Source organism: Hylobates moloch, unplaced genomic scaffold (assembly GCF_009828535.3).
Source record: "Hylobates moloch isolate HMO894 unplaced genomic scaffold, HMol_V3 SCAFFOLD_17, whole genome shotgun sequence".
In the NCBI taxonomy this organism is placed as follows: Eukaryota; Metazoa; Chordata; class Mammalia; order Primates; family Hylobatidae; genus Hylobates; species Hylobates moloch.
In genome coordinates this window covers 42,798,771-42,823,858 of record NW_026652292.1, presented here as the reverse complement: position 1 = coordinate 42,823,858, position 25,088 = coordinate 42,798,771, and the positions used below count along the sequence as shown (strand labels likewise).

Genomic DNA, 25,088 nt, shown 5'->3' with positions numbered 1-25,088 from the left:
AACATTCATCTACCTGTCAAGGCCATTCATCAAATCCTTGATGCCTCTTCCCCACTTTCCCATTAAATCCCATCAGTTACTTCCTTGGTCTTTTTGTAAACCATCTCTCCTCCTTCTTCATTACCTCTGCAATTGTCTTGGGACAGTCCCACATTATCTTTTGCCCAAATTCTTCTAACAGATTCCTTACCAACTGTCCTCTCCTCCTCCCTGCCCTATTTTCTATCCTGTGGCTAGAGTGATCCTCCTAAGACGCAAACCCTAACGCGCCAACTAAAAGTCCTTTAAGAGCTCCTACTGGTTTAGATAAAACCAGCTTGTTACTATGAAATGCAAGATCCCCACGATCTTGCCCCTTCCTATGCCTTCAGCCTCATCTCTCATCACACTCTACTTGCACTGTTTTGAACTCTGTGCCCAAGGTAGGCTGTACTAGTTGGAAGTGTCTGGAACACCATGCTTTCTCACACTTACAAGCCTTCATTCACACATTCTCCATTTCTTTGCATTAACCTCCCCTCCCCAAACTGCCATAGATGCCTGTCTAGAATTACTTGTCTTTCAACACTCAGCTCAGATGTTGGCTCCTTTCTGAAACCACTCCTTTAGATAGATGCTACAAATTCCCCTAGCACTTTTAATGTATTCCAGCCGCGTGTTGATTACAATGTTTAGTTGTGAAGCTAAACACTGTTGGGAAGTTAAGTTGTGACGTTTCTTTTAGATGGGGAATGTACAGTCTGTTTCTCTAACAGACAGTAAGCTTTCTAACAGCAGGCCTTCCCCCCATCCCCACTTTGTTGTTCATAACAGCTATCATATTGTCTAACACTAGGTATGGGCTCAATCAATGTTTGTTAAATCAAAGAATGAATAAATAAACAAACGAAAATTCCTAGTAGAGTACCTTTATCAATTTCTGAGCATCTTACCTCAGATATATCAAAATGAAAATCTAAGGTCTTCCCAGGCAACTCCTTAGAAACATTATTAAAAATTTTAGTGAAGGATATTTCAGGAGAACCTGTATCTCCTCCATAGGTCTTGGGGATATCACTGGGTACGACAAGACTCGCAGAGCGTGACACCACCAGCTTTAATATGTTAAGGGCTTCCTTCCAGTAAGGACTCTGGTTTAAAAAAAATTGACAAGTAAAAGTTACAAATGCACATTCAACTAAGAACAACAATTTACTGTACATCATGAAAATATTATTTCTACAAAAATACTTGTAAAAATTACTCATTTTTAAGATCCTTAATGAAATGTTTGAGTTACAAAAGGAAAGAAAACACAAGTTATTATTTGTACTGTTAGATTTATCAGATACCGTACGTGTAATAATGCTACCCAACTGAAATATCTTGCTTTTCTCCCAATAAGTGCTTTGTAATTACCATTAATTTGGACAGACTAATACAGTAACTTGGCAGTAGCAGTAAAGAAAAGATCTGTATATACGTCAACTTTTAGCTGAATGAAGTTTATAGCTTTGAGACTCTAAAATTTAAGTATTTTAAGTCTTTGCAGATAAAAATTTTTTAATGAATACCTTCCTTTTTAGACATAAAAATATTAAAATACTAAAATACAGTTAAGTCTTTTTTTCTTGATGGCCCAGGCCCCAAATACTGAGAGTAGATACCATGCTAATGTGATGTTCTCAGGGATTACTGAGTTGTGTAGGCTGAGGTGTTTTTTTCCCTACATATTTTGGCTATTTAAAAAAATTTTTTCTGCTTGTCTTAGTTTTGTATATTCCTACCAATAAAATCTGGGAATTATTTATGAGATAGATGTACATGTAGAGAAGAGTCAATGTTTGATAAAGACTTTATCTTTCTTTTACCACCCACTGAAAAGGATACATAGAAAAAACTACTTCTTATTTATGGTACCAAAAATCACATCTCAACCTTGTATTATATTATACATATTCTTTCACAGCTGATATCTGAGGAAGGAAAAATAACCATTAAGACACCAAAAAAAGGAAGTAAAAAACCTTTGGCAGAACTGGGCTATCCAGTTGAGTTCATAACATCTTGCTATGAAGACACCTAAAACACAAAATGCTTGATAATAAAAAGGTCTACATGATACTGTGACATTTTAAGAACAGCACTGTAAAAAGTAGTTTAAAGGCCGGGAGCAATGGCTCACGCCTGTCATCCCAGCACTTTGGGAGGCCAATGCGAGCAGATCACTTGAGGTCAGCAGTTTGACACTGGCCTGGCCAGTGTGGTGAAACCCCATCTCTACTAAAAATACAAAAATCAGCTAGGCATGGTGGTATGTGCCTCTAATTCCAGCTACTTGGGAAGCTGAGGCAGGACAATCCTTGAACGCAGGAGGCGGAGGTTGCAGTGAGCCAAGATCGCACCTCTGCACTTCAGCCTGGGCAACAGAGACTCCATCTCAAAAAAAACAAAACAAAACAAAAAAAAGTTTATATTTAACAAAATCATGACTAAGTAGAAATAATCATCATTTTTTTCCTGACAGAAATAATTACAATCTCTGGGCATCATGAAATGCTAAACTTTAGGGATGTTTTCATAAATTATATTGCTGGTTGCATTTAAATGTAAAAGATTATCAATAATTCAATTCTGTGAAATATTCAGTTGTTTAATAAAGCATAAGCCAGCGGCTGTGATGAGCCATCAGCTAAATATGATCTTGATTCACACATTTATAAAGAAATCTGGAAAAAAAATTGAGTCAACATTTTAAAATCAGGAGATTTTACAGAAAAATGTAGATTTTCCAGCTTCTCTTAAAATGAGAAGTCTCGCCACACTGGACCCATATTCTAACATGAAAACCACAGAGGAAGCTAAGTTGTGTTGCTCCTTTGAGATGGGGGGTGTGCGGTTCACTTGGCCACAAATCTGCGCTCCTTCTGGTTAGCTGCTTGTCCACTGGCAAGTTGAGCTTGTGGTTCTGAACATAAGAAATGTACCTATGGTTCGTAAGGTAGTGAATTCAATGTGGTATGTTTCTATGTGAAATATAGCAAATATTTTATGTTTTTTTTTAAGGTTTAAGAAGAAAAGAGAAATGTCCTTTAGAAAGAGATATAACTGCTATCTGGTAAAGCCTCACTCACTGAAGGGTAAGACAGAAGATAAACAGGGCCACCAGAAAATCTTCCATTTTTTGGATATCTGCAATCACTGATTTTCAAGGGAATGTAAGAGGTAATCTGGATTACATAACTGAATCACTGAAAACATTCTAATACAGTTTTATTACTTTCAGATATGAACTAGAATAAATTCCTTGTCAGCTAAGTATTTCCCATTCTAAGTTCTGCTCTAGTGAATGCAAACGTAACTGGAGTATAAACACAACATATTAATCTATTAAGGTTGTTAATGAGCTTGTTCTCTTTGGTGAGTTGTATCCATCCTACTGATCTGCTCAGCAATGCCTTTCTTAACTGGTAGCTCAAACTGATAGCTTAACTGAATTTCAAAGGTGAAATTCAGCAAAGACCAGGCCGACTTGTCATCATTTACATTTAAATCAAGTTTAATTTTCCACTTTCTAAATACCTGGCACTTTTTATCAGACACACATAAAAATCTCTAAAATGCAAACTCTTCAAAGAGGTTTTCTGTTTATAAAAGTAGTGTCTATGCCTACTAAGTAGAATCTCGTTAAAAAACAGAAAGGTGTGAAGAAAGAAAGAACAATGAGGCCAGGTGCGGTGGCTCATGCCGGTAATCCCAGCACTTTGGGAGGCTGAGGTGGGCAGATTACCTGAGGTCAGGAGTTCGAGACCAGCCTGGCCAACATGGCGAAACCTATCTCTACTAAAAATACAAAAACGAGCTGGGTGTGGTGGTACATGACTGTAATCCCAGCTACTTAGGAGGCTGAGGCAGGAGACTCGCTTGAATCCAGGAGACAGAGGCTGCAGTGAGCCGAGACTGCGACACTGCACTCCAGCCTGGGCAACAGAGCAAGACTCCATCTCAAAACAAAAACAAAAACAACGAATGAGTCACAGTCCTAATTTCCAGAGTTTTGACTGCTGCAATGTGTATATGCATTCCTTCCCATCATTACAGAACATTACAGAAATTGTTAATACGAAAAGTAGAAATCACACTAATTCTGCTTCTGGTTTTTGTCACTTATATTGAGAACATTTTCCATACTGCAAATATCCTGAAAACATGATTTATGGTTGAACCACTTCCCTATTCTTTGACATTTAAGGCATTTCCAATATTGTGTGATTATAAATCATTTTTAGATGAACAATGTTATATGTAAGTTTTGTGGTCACTCACCTGTACATATTTGCCAATAATCTTTATGATCTCCAGATTAAACTGCTTGGCTGGGGCTGCGGACAGGTCAATATGACTCAATAGACTATAAATAATCTGTAGCAGTGATTGCTGCATACTGGACAATCCTTTTTCTAATAGCTAAAAATAATGTTAAAAGTAATATTAAAGTATACTTTAATCAGGTTGAATAAAAACTCAATATTTACATTTAAGAGGTTGAAAAACATAGATTTAGCCTATGAGTTTATAGTTACGTGGATCAGAAATCTAGAGACTAATAAAGTGAAAGGCAGAGTCTATTACTGTTATTTTTCCTTGGTTCAGAAAGGAGAATTAGACCATAACTTTTCATCTAAATCATGGTGTTTTATTTCCTTAATTAATTTAGTAGGTATTACACTTTATTATAAACTGACAAACATTTTTAGTGACTAGGAATCTCTTGCTTTTGACTTTTTCTTTGCGCCTATCTACTTAGTAATTTACTTTTCTGGGCATAAAGTTACTTCTTAGGCATCAAATAGATATTAACTTTTTGTGCTGTTCTAGGGCTACTTTATCATCCATTTTTTGCTGCCTCAAAATCATATTTTAGATAGGAAGCAAATGTACATCAAACTAAAAACTTTTCCAGAAGAAATACTTTTGTATGCTGTAATTATTATTCTAGAAAAGATTTCTAAGCTAAAACCCAATTTTGTAGAAATAAAAATTATAACCATTCTCTAGGATCAGGACCACTAAAAACCCATTTTCCATTTTTAATTAGGTAAAGTGTATTATTATTTTGAGTTTCATGTCACTTAAGGACAGTGAATAAGGATACAAACACTGGACGTGGGAAAAAACCCCACCTTTATAAAAACTTATTTTACACTTGATAGGAAGTACTTATATTTTTATCTTAAAAAATTGTTAACTATGTTGACTCTCAGACAATTTGAACATCAGTTAATACCAGTGCTGCTTCTGCATATAAATAAACTTGATAAGGTGCCATAGAATAGTTAAAATATATGTATGTGTATATATATACACATACATATACATACATATATATAGTAAATAAGAAAATATTTTTGGTAAATTTACCTCTGCAAGATAAGTCACAAGATTAAATGTTGTATCTGAGAAGGAGTCATGCAGGTATCTGCACACAACATTGATCCAGTTAGAACAGTCTCTGGAATATGTGTGCGTACTGTACAAACTCATCATGTGTGCCAGATTGACAAGTGTTGGGCATTTTTCTTCTGCACAAACCTAGAAAACAAAATTATTTCATTCACCTAAAATAAAGACACAAGTTTAACTTGATTTTATGCTAAATGTATTTGCTTAATGAAATAATTTAGATGTATATTGGTTTTAATGCATTTTACTTCAATACGTTAGAAAAGTGAAAGGAGAAAAAAGCACAAGGCATTCTTCACAGAACACTAAGAGCTAATACAGAAAGAGGATTAACGTCTTTGTGGTTACTAAATAGTACAGCCTTCTTCAGTCTGAAGATCTGTAAACTGTCTCTGGCAGGAACCATGTATGGTGTGAACTCGGGACATCATTTTGGAATAGCTTTGTCAAACCCAGGATGGATCAGTGCACAAGTGCCTACACAGGCAGATATAACTAGGGAATTCTCAGGGAGGCTCCGAGCTGCTGTGACTGGGAGGAAATGCTTCAGCCTCCAGCTGTGTCCGGGGTATCTCAGTAGAGCAGTCAGTTGCAAACGGCCTCAACATGTGTGACGGTCAAAGGATATCACTGGGGCTCTGATAAAATCTGGAGTCCAGAATCTCCAATGGATGACAGTCTGCATGGTGGACCCCAAACTGCTCTTCAGGAAATCACCTAAAGCTCTAAGATCTTTGGTCAATCTTTTAGAGGCTACTCTAAAATGTACTGACTCTCACGTTTGTTTGATACGATACTAAAGAATCTGAACCAACTAATGTTTGGGGGAAATTTTACTAAACGAATGCGCTTCTTCGTCTGTTTGTTCCCTGGGTTATTGGTGAGGATGTTCCCTGGCCTCTCCCAGGGGACACCTGAGCTATGCAGAACTGGAAAAAAGCCATGCTACTCTTACATACCAATCTGTCATAAAACGCTAGCCTCATTGTCATTTCTGCTTTTAGTTTTCCTTTTCCTTATTCTTCTGTCTTATGGATGTTTTGTATGTATTTTTACAACTACCTACAGCATTTGGCAAAGAAACTGTCCTTTTAAATATATACATCTTCAACTTTCAGATGAATATCACTAATTTTGGTAATTCAGAAGATGTTTAATAGGCTTGGAGGGCCTCAAATTCATCATTTGGACATTATCATGGAACAAGCACAAAATATAAAGGTTATGCAAGGTCATGCATAGACTATTAACACAGTAGTACCTGGGAAGTTATTTTATAAAATCATTAAAACCAGCTGATTTCATGCAGTAGTGTTTTGCCCATAAAACAGACACCAGAAAGAAAAAGAAAAAATGGGTTGGTATTTCTTATTTGCATTTCAAAATATAATAACTTATTATTAAAAATCGCATAATTTTATAACTTCTCAAGTTGTTAAATTCTTTAAAACATAAAAAACTTTCCTGAAGAATAAAACATTCTTAGAGAATTCTTACATTCTTAAATAATTTTTTTAAGGAATGATTTTAAAAAACTTATTTTTTGAAAATGGAGAAATTTCCTTGGAATATATGCTGTGCAATTTTATTAATAGAACAAGTGACAGATTTAATTTTGGAATTTTTGAAATGCCAGGTTAAAATATGATCCAAAAAGCGTGTGTTTTATAACAAACTTTTTTAGCATACTATTTTTGCCATAATGAATCACTAGAGAAAAATATTTGTCCTAAGTGTTGCCTCATTTTGAAATTCTGTGCTTTCCAAAGGCACAAACAGTAGAACTAGGGATATTTGCATAATGAAGGAGCACATAATGGAGGAAAATTACTCTCGACAGTTATAAGTGAGAGAATAATTAAGGAACCAATTTAATTCACATCCTGCAGGTTGCTAAAAGCATACGGAGAAGGAACCTTTGTGTGCTTTCCAACAGGAAGAAAACAGACTTAAAAACAATTTATGAATCACAGAAAGCCATATCTGATTTCTTAAAAGCATAAAAGATATTTGGGAATTTCCATGGCCCTACTGTGGTCACGATATCAGCAGCTCGATATTCAAGGAGCTGTAACATCCTTCAGGCTAGGAGGCCACACTCCTTAGTTATCCCAGCATTTAGCAGGCAGTAATCATTCAACACATTTCGGCTGCCACTCTTAAATGCTTCTACTCCCCTTTTTAGGGGATTTATGCCTTTTATTTTCTTGAAATCCCCAAGTAAACCAATATACATTTTCCCCCTTATATTTGCTTTCCAACCCCTCAGGTAGGGAAAAAAACTTTGTTTACACAAATTTTCTAATCATGTGTCACTAAAATATTAAAATGAAAGTTATTTTAATAAACTTTGTATTACTATTAGACTTTATTAATGCAAATACAGGCAGTTGGTTTTAGGCGAGTAATCATTTTCAAAAGGCAATATTTCTAATAGTCATAATTTTCACCCTCTCTTGATATTTAATGTTCTACTGGATTAGTTTAATAAAAACCAAGAATAAAAGACAACTTTTGGCTTATTTCCTACCACCACCATTTTTATTAAAGAAATGAAGATGTTTCCATTAGCTAAAATAATGGCTCTTTAAAAATACATGCTTTTAGAATAATTATATTAAGAATCTTTCCCTATCTAATTTATTTAGGAATTTAATTGGGGATGGTGTTAAGAGCATATTTCATTAAATATTTTCATGTCATTTATTAAATGTTATTTATCAAGATACTGAAAAGGTTCTTACTCTTATTGCTGCTAATGGGATTCACTGGGTTGCCAGTATTTTCTTTCTTTACTATGCTGGCACCTGGAGATAAACGTGCACTTAGCAGTGCTGCACTCTGGGCCATGGAAAGGTGGGGGTTTTATTTGGCTTCCTGCATGCTTGCTCTTTCCCCTTGCTGTGCTACTTGTTAATCAAATCCCAGCTTTTAAAAAAAATTGCTTACATAAAAAGCTTTTTCTGGGGATTTTATTTGCTTGTTCTCTTCTGTAGAAAAACTTCCTTTTTTTTTTTTCTCCCGGTACTTTAGCTAAGTTCTTTTACTTAATCTTGCTATTCACTCACCTCCCCCAGTTCACCAAATTTGCTATTATATGCATGCTACTTGTAAATTTATATAACTCCCTCTTAGAACTGTTTATATTTTCAGTCTGAAAAGCCTTTTTTCCTCCAGACTCAATGACTGACAGAAAAAAGTTATGAATTATATTTAAGCAAAAGGCAGGCTGTTTGAGAGTTCCTTATTGTTCTTGAGAGGGGACTACTAAAAATATAAAATGTCAAAATCACATTCTTTTAACATGAAGGTTAAGAGCTATAATACTTTTAAACAAATGTTAACAGATGATTTACAAAAATATATAAAATGTCAAAATCACATTCTTCTAACATTAAGGTTAAGAACCATAATACTTTTAAACAAATGTTAACAGATGATTTACAAATAGCTACATCACTGTTTCTAAAACAGTATGATTTTTGAAGGTAAAAGAGCCAAATAAGGAAGAAAAGAAGAATGGAGTAGAGAGCGAAGATGAAGAGAAAGACTGTTATAAGGAAAAAAGGCAAACAAAAAGGGACAGAGAATTTTCCAAATCCTAAAATACATTATGCCCTCTTCTTCCTCAGAACCTCTGCATCTGTAATTTCTTCTGCTTAGAAAACTTCAAACCCTGAACTCCACTCTTTGCCTCTCATCCAGGGATCTTACTTTGGTTATTCCTATCCATTCTTCGATAGTGATCTAAGTCAGCTTAGATATCACTTCCTCTAGGAAGACTTCTGTTTTGTGTGCTCCTTGAGTATTCTCTCCCCTACCCTCCCCCCACCCCGATAAAATACCAAATCAGACTCTCTGGTTACTGTCTACTTACTTCACTGCATTCCCCATGATAAAGTACACTATCTACTTTGCTTATCATGTATTTGTAGCATCTAACCCAGTGCTCAGTAAATATTTGGTAGTGAATAAACGAATGAATGAGAGACAGACAAAGAGGCAGAAGTATGGGAAAAAGAGCAGAAAAAGACTCAGACTCAGAGGAGTGTTACTCTAACTAATTTTATTTACTGTCATTTGAGCAGTTGTAACTTAAACCATTACTATGCAGGTCCTTTATGTGCATAAAAATAAAAATTTAAATGCAAAATTCATATGGGAAGTGACAATAAAAGGATTTTTAAGAGATTTCCCCCTCCTTTAACACAGACTACAAAATAATTTTCCTATAGTGTTACCTTTCAGCATAACATTTGCTTACCTTTGCTATTCGACTAGCTGTTTCTTTGCAAAACTGAGTTGGGCTGTCAAAATGCTGGATTAAGTGAGGCAATAAGCAAAGGATGTTAAGAGGAAAGCCTATCAAAACAAAAAAAAGCAAACAATAACCAATTTTATTGCACATTATTTTAAAAGTTAAAGGTATTTTTTTAGATGGTTCACAGAAACCATTTTCTTTTCATTTCCTGGGATACTCGATCTTCTAATTCTTTTTTGGCTTTTACCAAATAATTTAAGCTACCTAGCGTATAAAAACTATGACTATTTGCAAAAAGCAGAAATTAGTAGATTTCGAAACATGATTAGTTTACATTTCACTACATAAAATGCAAAGTGCTGGTGCAATTATATTAACATCACCTGACAATTGGGAAGGATCCACCAATGTATGTTTGCAGACAGAAATGAGTTTACTGAGGAGGTGCACGGTCATTTCTTGTGTAGATGCTGAGGTAAAGCCCTTAAGGAAGAGCTGCTGAAGTCCTGGAAAATTAGTCCATTTCAATTTGCTTTGTACATTTTCAATCTTCTCTCGACTCTCTGATTTATCCAAAGGCAAATGGATAAGCAGTTTGTTGAGAAGCCTGAGAGCCAGGAGGTATTCATATTCATAATCTGATTCTAGTAAAGATGCTGCTATCCAAAAAATGGTGGCCATCACGTTGGTAGGCTCAGTAGTGGACTGCACATCACACATTCCTTTCTCTCTTAGAGAGGAAAGGCTTCTAGTCCTTGCTAAACTACTGCTATGGTTTATCCGTCCATCCATTATATCCAGTGTGTTACTCCGCCGCCGGTCACCTCGTCGGTCACCAATCAAACTTAATCTCAAAGAGTTACTTCTTGCATTACTGTTATATCCCAAATAACTGCTACTATTAATGGGACTTGTGCTTAGATTGAGTTGTCCAGTGCTTTTCCTGTTAGCTGCATACTTGTTTCCCATTATAGGATCATGATATGAGGTTCTTAAAAAAAAGAAAGAACAGATGAATGCATACCCAGTCACTTCTTTTGCTAAATTAATTTTACTTCTGAAAACAGTGAAAAATAGTAACTGGTACCAGAAAAATCATTTTTCAGTATATCTGACTTTGTTGAATCCAATTTCAGTTTTCCCTCCAAATTCAAACAAAAGGTACAACGGTACCTTTTCTCCTGTGGCTAACAGTTTCCTTTGAGTTGAGAGGAGGCTCTACTTGCTGAGAAAATTCTGCTATAGTAATCGCTAACAACGTTCAGCTCTGAGATTTAGGCATACATTATGTGCAAAGCTGACTTCCTTTGTCTTGTCCTCAAACTTGATGGTCCTGATGTCCCTATTTCTGTCAAAGACACACTCTTTTCAAAAGAACTAAGCTCAAAAATTTTCGATTTCTCCTCCTCCCTCACATCCAATTTTTATTAAGAAAATATTGACTGAATGCTTTTTATGTTTGCCAGCTGTATAGGAAAGGAAGGAATGTTAGACAAGTCTTTTGAAAGAGGGGATAGATTTATAGTCTGCTAATTGCTATTATTAAAATATGAAAAAATCACTGTGAGAACCCAAAGGATGGAATAATTAGCACTATCCTGAGAGAGTTAGAAATGCTTAGCTAGGAAGTGACATTTGGGATGGGACTTGAAGGACTAGTCAATTCTGGGCTTGCAAGGTAGAAAAAGTGGGGAGAGAGGCTGCTGCAGGGAGAAGGAACAATACGTGAAAGGTGGGAGAGCCTTAAGGCTCCCAGACAGCTGGGGGAGCAACAGGATGCTGAATCCTGAATGTGGCAGGAATGAAGTGGCGCAGCAGAAAGACCTCTAACCAGCACATTAGAAGAAGAACAGCACTGCTAAAATCAGCACTTGGATTTTTCACAAGTCCTCACTGTCTGTGGCCCATCTCCCCACTGGTAATCCACCTAATTTGGGTGGTATTGTACTTACTAACAATATTAGAATTTTAAAAGTTATAGCTATATGTAGTTAGCTATTCAAGTTCTCTCTATATTAGGTTGCCTGGTTTAAATTCTTACTGAGAAAGGGCAGAAAGAAGATCATAATGCTTCATGGTTTCAGCCAAAGTATCAATTGCAGATTCCAATGTGAGAAGAAGCTCAATCACAAATCCCTGGGGGGAAAAAGGCAGATTTTAATTAATTATGCTCTGAAATAAAGAAACTGCAATGGACTTCCTAATGGGATTTTAAAATAGAACAACCTCCATGTTATGTTACAAAATGATTAAACTCTTGAGCAACATGATCTTGCTGATTGATACAAACTCATCAAATCAATGGTGTATAAATTGATTGTAATGGTGCCACAATTTACTCAAAATTGCTCAGGTCAGAAATCTAGGAACCATCCTTGTTTCTTTCACATCTAAACTGAATCCACCAGCAAGTCTTGAAAATATTACTTTTGTTTGTTTGTTATTTGAGACGTAGTCTTGCTCTATTGTCCAGGCTGGAGTGCAGTGGTGCAATCTTGGCTCACTGCAACCTCTGCCTCCTGGATTCAAGTGATTCTCCTGCCTCAGCCTCCCGAGTAGCTGGGACTACAGGCATGTGCCTGCACACCTAGCTAATTTTTGTATTTTTAGTAGAGACAGGTTTTGCCATGTTGGCCAGGGTGGTCTCGAACTCTTGATCTCAGGTGATCCACCCATTTCAGCCTCCCAAAGTGCTGGGATTATAGGTGTGAGCCACTGTGCCTGGCCGAAAATATCACTTTTAAAACACACATTAAAAATCTGGCCACTTTCCTCTACCTCCATAACTTCCCTTAATCTAAGCTACCACATTTCAGCTGGACTCTTAACCTCCTGACCTCTCTTGCCTCCACTCTTGCCCTCCCTACAGATTTCACCCCAATGTCAGAACGAGTTTTTTAAAAAAGAAATCACATCCATCACCTTCCTTCCCTCAAAATGTCTGAGTAGTTTCCCATCAATTCAGAGTGAAGTCCTGCCTCTTACCAGGGCTTACTAGGCCTTACGTGATTTGAGCCTACCTACCTCATCAATTTCCTGCTACACATCCTGCAGTGTATTCTAGTGACACCAATTTTCTTGATGTTCCTCAGAAAAGCCGTACTGCTTCTGCCTCAGGGCCTTTGCATTTGTTAGTCCTATTTTCCTATGCCTGAAATATTCTTCCCCAGATCATAGACAGAACCTACTTCATTTCAGTATCTCTTCAAAAATCACCTTCTCAGATGGATTATCATATGTAAAACAATTCCTTCTCCTTTAATCTTATTATATTCATGGCATTATCAGTAGGATAAATTATGTTATGTATAATTGGAAGACTAAAGGTTTGTTTCCCTCAATAGAATATGAGCTCTAGAATATCAGGAACTTTGTCTCATTGATCACTGTATCCCTGATGTTTATAACAGTGTTAAGAAAATCGTTCGTCTGTACAAACTGAAGTTCTCTAGTGCAACAGTTCATTTATCTTAAAAAATAAAATTCAATTCTCCACTTTACATTTAAATTTAACTTCCTATCTTTTTTACCTTGTGATCATCCCAGGTTAAGATCTTGGGGGGCGGGGTGTTGTGTGAGTGGGCGAGTGTAAAGCTTTTTCTGATAGGCACTAGAACAGTTGATTTAATTAGTAGGTTATTAGATATTAATTACAAAATTAACTTTGTCTCTTAATTCTTTGCCTGCTCAACATCTGACTATAATTCTAGATGCCCATTATCTTGCTCTAGCTATAGCAATCTATATTGACAATAAATCCTTGACAACTAGTAGCTGCTAAATAACTGCTGAAAGAATATAAGGAAATACCTGTGCATCTTCTCCTGGATCCCCTACAGTTTCTACAAGTCTGGAGAGAACATCAGAAAGTGTAGTTGCAGTGAGAGGCTGCTTTAGGGCCCTGAAAATCTGAAAGGATCTCCCAGCATAGTGTCGAGAAGAACAGGAAAGTGCTGTTTGCAGAGCAACTTCACTAAGATGATGTTCCAGATGAATTCCTTCTGTGAAGGCAAACCAAACGAGTAGGTTGTTCTTGTTCTTTAGAATACTAATGGGGTTATAATCAGAAGTGAATCATTTTAAAGCTAGCAGCTAGCACACTTCCTGGCAAACCAGATAGGCACTCATATTTTATAAGTCAATGCTTTTTCTTTGCTTAAACTCCATTTGCATTTTAGATGACCCTTTAATCTTTACGGAAGTAATCTCGAGACCAGGGTTTCTCAACCTTGGCACTACTGACCTTATAAGCCAGAAAATTCATTGTTGGAAGGGCTGCCTTGAGCAGGGTATGATGTTTAGCGGTGTCTCTGGCTTCAACCCACCAGATACCAGTGTAACCCCTTGCCCCCAACCCATAATTATGACACTGTCTCTAGACATTGCCAAATGTCCCCTAGTTGAGAACCACTGCTCTAGACATATACAATTTGACTATGATTTTCAGAATGTGTTGAATTTTAGATTACTGAAGACTATACCAGCACAATTATTTTTAAGTTTCCCATTTCTATATATGTCTGTTTAATGTAATTTTTTCATAATATGCAATTGTATTGTAATTTTATGATGCCATCAAACACAAAACTAAGGAGCCCAGCATTTCATAGATAGCACTCTTATTTTTAAGTAGTAACTTAATTTTTCTTCAGTGAAAACAGATCTGTTATCATTAATAAATTAAAAAAAGAAAACTTGTCTAAAACTTTTAGAGGTATCACAGTATCAACTATTAATTTTTTGCTAAGCATTATCAGAAATTGATATCACATTAAAATGTCACTAAAACTAAAATATTTCTTAAAAGATACCTGAGCTTGACTGCTTAAAAACAGAAACCACATGTTTCAAAAAGGTAGTTAACTGTTCAGCACTCTTTATGCTAGGATTCTTGGCAGAAACATCCTCATGGTTCCAAAGGGGCCCTCTTTTTCTGAAAACAGAGAACAGATGTAATTTCCTTGCATTTTCACTTGTGATTAACAGTTGTACTCACACTTGCCTAAATTACACCTTTACAATTAGAAAGGATGGTAGTTGAATAAATAGGTCACAGTCTACTACTACTTAGGCACATGAATATGTAATGATCTACAGCAAGGAGAGAAGATCTCATTTCAGTGTCTAGCATCAGACCAGTCAAATTCTCTCAGAGGTAGTAGAAAAAGATGCGAAATTTTGCCAAGTGAGAAGCATATTGGTTACTGCTTATGTGTTCCAGGTCAAAATATAATCTGTATTTAGATTGTAATGCAAAGAAAATAATTTGCTGGTGAAATGCAATGAGAATAATTTACTGGCTAAAACTACAGGGACAGTTTAGGACAGAATAATGTCCTCTTGATTCTTTCTTTAAAACGTCTTTGTGTTCTTGGCCACCACCTCGGTTAAGCTCTTTATTCACACAGGCCCAAAGTGCCCTGAGAACGCGCTACGCACTGCTTCTGGTTCCTTCCACCTCTACTGCATCCTACATGCTGTTATGGGGCTGATTTTCTCCACATATTTATTAAATGATACCTCCCACCCTCCTCCCAGCTTAATGATTTTCAATATAATCTACAACCTTATGGCCTGGGCTTCATGGCCCGCCAGTTTGAACTCTCTCAAGCTTTCCGTAATTGTCTAGAACAACTCTCTTTTCTCTGCATTGCAGTCAGCGTGGATTCCTCACCGTTTCCAAACACATGGTTTTCTTGTGCTCCTGTGATTTTGTTCTTGCAATGGAATGCCATGCCCTTTCTCCCCACCTATATTCCCACTCTGCTTATTGTGTCTTGCAAAGAGTAGACCATAAATAAATATTTGATGACTGAATGATAATGTAGCTAATAAAAGTGAAATATATATTCAGATAATAGTCGTTCTCTTTGGGCATTAAATAGCCAGATGTGATTAAAGTCCTGAGGTATAACTGCACTGGTACAAAAGAAGAGTCTTTGATTGCGTCCTAATTTTCAAAATACTGTGCAATACAAACCTGTGTATTTCACATCAATGGTATTTCAGAAAACAAAAATATGGCTCATAATACCTGGTCAATGAAAGACTGACTTAACACATACACTGTTGGGATACTAAGAGCTGCCAATGTTACCTTGAGGTAATGAATTCCATGAGGGTTTTGACTTTTCCATCCTGCTCCACTGAGATGTCAACCTCATTGAGGATAGTGGTGTGCAGATGTGAAATGGCAGCACTGTTATTTCCTAAGCTGATACTAGAAGAGGTAGAACTTGAGCTAAGCCCTGAGTCAGTCATAGGGGAGGGCTGGTAATCAGGTATAAAATCGTTAATGCCTGCTGAAAGAGAAAGATCGTCATGAATACCTAAATCATGAAAGAATCTCCCAAAAAACCTACAGAATTAAACTATTGTTCCTTACAGACTCTATGGGACACATGAGGAAATCTGTCAGTGCAAGATGATGTGAATCAGGGCTCCTGCCGATCCTCATAAACACCAAATTACAACAAGGAAGTTTTGGGGCAAACATTGTTTCACAGCTTGAAAACTTAGCAATTTGGATGTACTGTGCAGTCCTCTGCCGCCATCTGCTGAAGAAATTTGCAAGTGGCAGTTTCCTAATATTTTGGCACATTTTGTCAACATTGCTTGTCAGTCACATTTCTATAATATGAACTGATTTTCAACTTTTTATGGAAAATTTTCTATAATTTTTGATCCATTTTCATTGCAGAAAGACTCATCTATCTGAAATACACATAGTGCGTCAATCATTTTTTAAAGAAACTGTTAAAGGTTATTACTAATGCCCATATTTACAAATTGGTAAGAGAAGCCTTAAAAACAAACAAGCTACGGAATTTTGAATACTGGTGCCTTAATATAAAAAGACAGTAAACTTCATTCCATTTTTCTTTTAATCATAGTTTTAAAAGGCTAATAAGTTTCCTAATAATTGTTTAACTATAGGATTTTAAATAAATAACAGGGTTTTAACTAACTTTAAAACTGATGAACCCTGTATCTGACACTGTATGATTAGAAAAAAAAAAAGGTAATTTTATTTCAATTTTGAAAAAAAAGTTTCTAGATCACCTGTTATTAGCCTGATGGTACTGATGAATGAAAGAAATGTTAGTTATAGGATATAAGAAAATATACCTTAAAAGTAAAAAAAAAAAAAAAAAATTAACATCGACAGTGAAATAAACCATATTAAGTCTCATTAATTTGGACTTCACTACTTCAAAATATATGTTTTTAATGCAGTAAACATAATTATGCGAATAACAAAGTTTAAAATGCTTTACTTTATCAGTTTTCAGATCCTGCAAATAACAGGAATCTAATACAAGCTCCACATCTTTTTTGTAATTCGTCCTCAATAAATTAAGCACTGTTTCATTATGTCTTCAACTTACATATTCCTAAGTTAAATCTTGTGTGATAAAGATCGTTCGAGGTAATGCAGACTCAAATATTTTAAATTTAATCCCTTCTTTTATTAGTATATAACTTAAATGGTACTTAAAATCATACAACTACATTTTTAAAATGTTCTCTAGTATTTCAACTTTTATTCAGTTGACTTTCTCTAATGCAGGATTCCAAATTAATAAAGTATAATTCTACTTTCAAATTGTACTTTTAAAGCAAATACCTGTGAAATTATAATCTAAGTGTGCAACTTGTTTGACTGTAAGCACCCTGGGCTCATTAAACTCCTTGTTCCTGAGAAGGACAGAAGCAACAGTTCGGATGTTACTATTGGGTCCCATTACTATTAATAAGTGCAGAAGCAGGCGTTTACAATGTTCATACACCTCAGGGTGGCAGTGGTCAAACCCTAAAAAGGATAGTAGAGAAACATTATCAATAAAGAGAAATAATGAGTATTCTTACTACCAAACTCACATTTTGAAGAAAAGGAGAAATTATATGAAAGATTTCATGGAAGGTGACATATTATATGGTTTTTTATTGCCCTAGAGTTCTTAGATACTTTTACAATAGCCTCCTGTCTTATAGTACTAGGGAGACTCAAGATAAGTTAAATGTGTTTCACGTCTAAAATTTAGTGATCTCTTAAAAATTATTTCTGTTACATAACATAAAAAAATTCATGGAAATGAATTTTTTTTTTAAGGCAGGTTTTTTTGTGTGCTTAGCACGTAACAGAAAGTACATGATTAACTGAAGGAATGATGTAATACACCAACAATAAGTGTGCACATCAGGAAAACTTATAAGGAGATGGCTATCTGGACTTGCTTCAGGAAGCCAATCCTACAAGCATCAAATGTATTATAGATATGATAGATCCCACATGTTTGCTACAGAAGGCACAATGGAGTTTTAGGTATAATAATGAGGCTATCCAACAACCCAATTCTTTTGGGAAATACTTAGAACCTATCTCAACTTTTCATTCACTCTGAAAGTTTCCAATCCCAGAGGTAAGTTAATTTGACTCTTGCCACAGCCACAGAATTTTTCCTTGGTATAGTATATGTGTGTTTGTGTGTGGGCAGGCAAGGCCATAACATAGGAATAGGAATGGGGGTAACAGACATGTTTGTTTGTGGTTAGAAGAGGGGCCAGAAATAACTCCCCAAGAGACCAGAGGAATCATAGTGAAAGTGTCATGGAAATAACATAAAAATGACAGGAAACAGAAACACGTAAAAACTGTCATAAAACCATACTGCTTTTAAATTATCATAAAAATATAAGATGAAAGAATTAGAACCAAATATTTGTTACCTATAAAAATTGCATGAAGAAGAAGATGGAGGTAGCTTCCCCATTCCACCTTCACACTATGATCAATGATGAGATCAGTCAAAAGGATCACTGCTATGTTACACCTATGACAAATAAGAGTTTCATTAACGTTTTACTAGATCTCAGTAAACCTAGAGAGAATTTGGTACAAAATTACTCGAAGACTTTAATATCACATTTCATGGAAAAATACAACTTATCAAGGAAAAAGGAGGAAAAACAAATACAGCTGAAGAAAACGTTAACCATTAAGTTAAAGAGATGGAACAGAACATAAGGGCTAAGGGCTCCTTGAACTCAGAAGCCACATTTTCTTCATCTTTCAACCTTGAGACTTAGCACACTGCTTGCCACAGTAGGTGTTCAATACATGTTTGGTGCATTAATACATTTTGAAAGAATGCAGTAATTGCTCTATTGTGATTTTGCTAAGTAGAATTCAATTTAACTCGATGCAAAATAATAGTGCCTACCATAGGAAAGCCGTATTTTTCAGATGTAGTAACTGGGTCCCAGAAAGGTCAAGTAACTATGCCAGACACCCAGAAAAGCAGCAGAATTAGATTTAATAATATTAATTTTATAAAGTTAGAATTCTGAGTTTTTTAGATTTCTTAGAATCTAAACACATTGATCTGTGTTGCAGTATCTCCATAAAGAAGATTGCTTTTATTCTGTGTTGTCAGATAGCACAAAGAAAGCCGACAGTGTTCAGCAGCAACTTGGTGCATATGTAAAAGGAATGACGCTGTAGTCCACCTGTGAAGAGGTAATCCAGGTGATGACGTTTCAGGCACGTAATCCACCAGTGGTGACCAGCAGCCTCCAGCTGGTGGGAAGGGCAGTGGCTCTCCTTGGTTATGCTCCATCACTTTCAGTCGCCAATTAGAATAAAGTGGCATTGAATCACCTATCAAGATAAAATGATCTCATTTTCTTCACCATCTAATTTCTGCCAATATAAGCAAACTCTAGTAAGATCCCAACTATTTATATAGTATTGGAAAGTGATAAAAAAAATTTCCCACTATTTCAACATATGTTTGCTAGGAAAATCTAGGCACAAATATTATCAAATTAAGCAAACCAGGGAGAGGGAGAGAGAGAAAGAGATTAATTTAGGTTCCACCCTGTACGTCAAAGCAAAACTATATTAGCACTTCATCATGATTCCATCAATGATGTCCAAGCCAGGAGATCACATTATTGGTGAAGCTGCCTTGTAACAAAGGGCCTTCTGGTAGGTCCTGAGATAAGGCCAACACAGCTCCATCTTGAAAGGAACTCTGCTCTACCACAGTGGGACTGCGGGGTGCAATAAAAAATGTCAGGAAATGTGAATTCTGTGTGACGTGGGTAAGTCACTTAACCTCTCTGGACCTCAGTTCCATCATATGCAAAATGAGGAGATTGGACCAGATCATCTTCAGTGTCCCTTCCCAGTCTGAAAGCCTGTGCTTCTATGACACCCTACCTTAACATTATAGTGAAACTTGGGTAGATTATTCACTTTGCAATTGTCAAGGGAGAATCTTTTTAGGAAAATGTGAATCCATGCAGAAGGAGCAATCCTGCTAAAAAAATCAGCCTGTTTCCAGTATTTGTTCTACGATGCTTCCTGAGAACCAGTTCTTATGTTCCTTGTGATTTATCTATAGGAAACCTGTGCTTTAAAAAAAATTTCACCCAATTACGTTGCTTCTTAAAATCAAGATGTTTCAGATTATGTTGGAACACCACTAGTGGCAGTTAAATACGCTTTTAAAAAACAATTTACTGAAAAAATATATTTATTAACATTAATGTAATTAACAATACACCTCACCCTTATAGTTATATTAAAAACATTTGGAATTTATTACTTTTTTCTTCTTCATAAGATCCTCCAGAGCTGCTACTGTATCGGGATTCTAGTCTGTGATGTTGCCGATTCAAATGACTGTTTAGTCCGCTGTAAATGTCCAGGTGCACATAGCTATGGGAATGATCACTGAAGTTAGTCACAGTTCACGGTGCAATGGTATTTATACTTTATGTTTCACTTTCTATGTTTAAAAAAGGAGGACGGACACCATGGTTCAAGCCTGTAATCCCAGCACTTTGGGAGGCCAAGGCAGGAGGATCACGAGGTCAGGAGATCGAGACCATCCTGGCCAACATGGTGAAACCCCGTCTCTACTAAAATACAAAAAATTAGCCGAGCATGGTGACGTGTGCCTGTGGTCCCAGCTACTCCGGAGGCTGAGGCAGGAGAATTGCTTGAACCTCGGAGGCAGAGGTTGAGCTGAGATTGCACCACTGCACTCTAGTCTGGCAACAGAGCGAGACTCTGTCTCAATAAAAAAAAAAAGGACACAGTACACAAAATATTAACAAAAGTTTACTATGACATATATTAATTTCCACCTTATAAACCAAAAGCTTAAACTTTTAATCAATTATTTCTACTTAAAATAATATTCTGGCATATAAAACAGGTGGAGTAAATACCATTTACATAGGTCTAAAACTTTAAGCAATACAAAAAGTGACTTACCATATACCACCTATTTATACATTAGAGCATATTAAAAAAATCTAGCAGGCTAGCATCTTTAATGTTGAAACTCTCAATGTGGAAAGTTTCCAGCATGGAAATATATTTTTTTCACTCGAATTTTAACACAGCAACATCCACATTTCAGTGCAGAAAATATCATTTATTCTTATGACAACAAGTATCTGTCAAACTGAAAGGCTAATAAAGAACAGAGAAGTACTTACCTCTCTTCAATATTCTCTTTAATGGGCTTATTATCAGGATTGCCATCTGTGGGAGCTACCATTGTATTGCTACTGGAAGTAGTTCCTATAATCAAAGACAAAGCAGTACTCATGAATCTACAAACCTGGAACAACCCAATAAGAACAAAAGATCTCAAATTATAGATATCAAAACTTAACTAAAATGAGAGCAAAGTCATTTTAAAAAAGGAATGTACTCATAATGACCAAAAGGGAAAGGAGATAAGACAAACAAATTTTGGGATGCTAGAATACAAATGGACAATCAGTAATTAAGTGTTAAGAAGGCTGAATCCAAAGGTGGCGGTGGGTGAAAACCAAGAAGCTTCCATGTTTATGTTGCTGAACTTCCAAAATCTACTTTCCCCAAATCTACTTTCTTGCCTCTTGCAGCTGGGTGGCTGTCTTTACCCACTTCTAGCAGTCTTTTCTGATGAGAGTAAATCAGAAGATTCCTGAACTAGGGCACGCCATGTACTCCTGAAAGAGGAGGCACCTTACAAAGAACAGGGGCATTAAATGAAAATGTACATGCTAAAATTTGAGACTGCACCCTCCCCCCCCCACATCCTTCTTACCCCACTGGGCTTCCAGAAAGTTTGAAGACTGTGTATATGTGTGTGTATAAACAATCCAAAGGGGTGTGTGTGTGTGTGTGTGTTTGTATGTTCACAGACACACCCTCTGCAGGCAAATGACTAGCAAGAGTTTTCTCTAGGGAATCTGATAAATCTAGGAGAAAAGACCTACAGACGTTGGCATCACTGAAATCATGGTACAACAAAGGACACAGTCAACAAGTTCCATATATACTTAAAGAACTTATATTTTTTAAATATTCTACTCTTTATGAAAAGACAGATCTAGAATTGGTCGGCTTTTGAGAAAAGTTTTATCAACACAAAACAGCAATGTAGAGAAAATGAGGACTTCTGTTGGGAGAAAACTTTATAACTGTATCAGATACGAAACAACAGTCCAACCATGAAACACTGAATAGGATGCTACTTTAAAAAATTATAATTAAATGAAACTTTGGAATTAAAAACATTCTAGCCGATATGAAAAATTAATAGAAGCATTATTAAACATCTCCTAGAAAATACAACAAAAGGACTAAGTGATGAAAATGGATGGTAAAAAATAAATTATAAAGAGATAATTTAAAATATTTCTAGTTTTACAGATAATGTTGTTATTAGCATGCTGAAAACACTTAAAGTAAACTGAGTAACAGAGAGTTTAACAGAAATTTCATCTACAGTAGCCTTTTTACTATTTTGAATTTCATTGGATGTTCTTCTATTAGGAACATAGTTTCTTCATACTCAAAATATTATAATAATTTTAATATATATGCACATACATATAAGCATATATATATACTCACTTGATTGGATACGATGTATAATATATACCCAAATAATTATAATGTGAAATTACACAAATAATTTCAACATATAAGCATTTTCTAAATTTAACATGATAATTATCTCATTAAAAAATGCATGTGTTGGTCGGGCGCGGTGGCTCATGCCTGTAGTCCAAGTACTTTGGGAGGCCAAAGGGGGCAGATCATGAGGTCAAGAGACCGAGATCATCCTGGCCAACATGGTGAAACCCCATCTCTACTAAAAATAGAAAAATTAGCTGGGCATAGTGGCGCACACCTATAATCCCAGCTACTCGAGAGGCTGAGGCAGGAGAATCGCTTGAACCCAGGAGGTGGAGGGTGCAGTGAGCCGAGATCATGCCACTGCACTCTAGCCTGGTGACAAAGCAAGACTCTGTCTCAAAAAAAAAAAAAAAAAAAACATTTCGATATCTTGTTCATCATGGATTTTTTCCATTCTAATGTTTTAAAATCATTGCATTAAAATATTATTTATCTTAAAAAAAGTATGTGTTATGTAGGGAATATATAAATTTATATTCCATCTCTGAATAAATGTGTAAATATTAATAATACTTACATTGTCAAATTGCTTTCTCCTGAGGATTTACAAAGTCTTATCAAATTAATTACCATACACAACTCACATTTGCTTTCATTTTCTCAACAATAACATTTAAAGACACAATAAACTCTTGTTTAACAATTATGTTAAGCTTCTCTTTCAATACTGAGGAAGATTTGTCTTTTTAATAAATTTTATTGTATATATCTGAGATTCATAACATGTTATGGGACACAGAGACCCTAAAATGGTTACCATAGTGAAGCAGATGAAGATGTCTATCATCTCACACAGCAATCAGTTTTAACAAATTTCTCACCTGAGGTGACAGAAGGGATTTTATAGCTGGAAGTGATGCGGTAATACGGGGGATTATCCATGTGAGTGACCCCTGAACTGACAGGATCGGTCAGCTGAAGCTCACTCACCAGCTCTTCTAGCAACTGCATTGTTTTATCTCTACCTAAATATACAATGACCTTCTTCACCTGTCACAAAAGAAATCATTCAGAAAAGAAAAAGCAAAGTTTTTATCTCATTAATTTCTCCTGAGACAAATTTTAACAGAGTAAGTTCAACTTTAAGTGGTAGATGAATAAACACAATGTAAATCAAAATTGGCACTGATCAACAATAAGACATTAATCAGCCTTATCAATACTGTCCTCTCTCTGACTCTCAACATTAGATCTAATTAGGATGAACCAAATATGTTTAGTGGTTTAGTGGTTTCCACTTTATGCACTTTCTTTACTTTAAAAAAAAACAAAAAAATGCTTTTCTGTAAAAATTTCTCTTTTAATGGAAACACAGGTAATAACATCCTAAGATTTTCCTCTGATTTTTAGATAGCCAGCCTCCAAACCCAGGGTTTATCTTTTATTCTGCCTTCCCCATTCCCTATAGTCAACCAGAGTGATCATTAAGAGCAAGGAACTAGAACTAAATTAGAACTCAAACTACATTGCCTGGTTTGGAATGTGGATATACCACTTGCTAACTCTATCATTGGAAAGTTACTCTCAGTTTTCTCATCTGCAAAATGGGGGTAGTAGCCAGGCGTGGTGGCTCACGCTTGTAATCCCAGCACTTTGGGGGGCTGAGGCGGGCGGATCACGAGGTCAGGAGATCTAGACCACAGTGAAACCCCGCCTCTATTAAAAATACAAAAAAAAAATTAGCCAGGCGTGGTGGCGGGCACCTGCAGTCCCAGCTACTTGGAGAGGCTGAGGCAGGAGAATGGCATGAACCCGGGAGGCGGAGCTTGCAGTGAGCCGAGATTTCGCCACTGCACTCCAGCCTGGGTGACAGAGCGAGACAAAAAAAAAAAAAAAAAAAAAAAATGGGGGTAGTAATAGCACCTACTTCATATAGCTGTTAGGAAGATTAAAGGAGTTAAGGTTTATAATGCACTTTAAAAATGGCTAGTAACACAGTATAAGTAAGTAGAAAAACTTTTTAGTAGTACATACGTATCTATTTAGTAATGCGTATTACTGAAATAACTTCATAACTGATCAGCCTATCTCTTTTTCTCCCTACTTTAATCCTTACTACTCAAAATGTGATCCTAGCAAGACAGGCATCATCATCTGGAGTTTGCTAGAAATAGAGAATCTCAGGCCCACCCCACCTCCAGAATCAGAATGATTCATATTTTTACAGACATATGAAAAGCCCTGCTTTATATGACCCCTGGATGAATCTTAAAACATGATTTATTATATCCCAACCAAATTCTTTTTTTTTTTTTTTTTTTGAGACAGAGTCTCGCTCTGTTGCCCAGGCTAGAGTGCAGTGGCACCATTGTGGCTCACTGCCACCTCTGTCTCCCCGGTTCAAGCAATTCTCCCTGCCTCAGCCTCTGAGTAGCTGGGATTATAGGTGCCTGC

At 36.1% G+C, this 25,088-nt stretch overlaps 1 protein-coding gene across 1 annotated transcript in view; it reads right to left on the bottom strand.

Annotated features, from left to right (window-relative positions):
* The window catches only part of FRYL (FRY like transcription coactivator), a 219,195-nt gene that overhangs the window by 33,630 nt on the left and 160,477 nt on the right, over positions 1-25,088 (bottom strand). The window contains exons 35-49 of the mRNA XM_058430216.1: positions 23,516-23,684; positions 21,218-21,302; positions 20,317-20,429; positions 19,214-19,364; positions 18,434-18,537; positions 17,331-17,516; positions 15,801-16,005; positions 14,515-14,636; positions 13,514-13,704; positions 11,745-11,839; positions 10,087-10,694; positions 9,707-9,804; positions 5,401-5,571; positions 4,306-4,446; positions 933-1,130 (exon numbers count right to left, since the gene is read on the bottom strand). Of these exons, the coding sequence (XP_058286199.1) occupies positions 933-1,130; positions 4,306-4,446; positions 5,401-5,571; positions 9,707-9,804; positions 10,087-10,694; positions 11,745-11,839; positions 13,514-13,704; positions 14,515-14,636; positions 15,801-16,005; positions 17,331-17,516; positions 18,434-18,537; positions 19,214-19,364; positions 20,317-20,429; positions 21,218-21,302; positions 23,516-23,684 (2,637 nt within the window). The remainder of the gene's footprint in view (positions 1-932; positions 1,131-4,305; positions 4,447-5,400; positions 5,572-9,706; positions 9,805-10,086; positions 10,695-11,744; positions 11,840-13,513; positions 13,705-14,514; positions 14,637-15,800; positions 16,006-17,330; positions 17,517-18,433; positions 18,538-19,213; positions 19,365-20,316; positions 20,430-21,217; positions 21,303-23,515; positions 23,685-25,088) is intronic.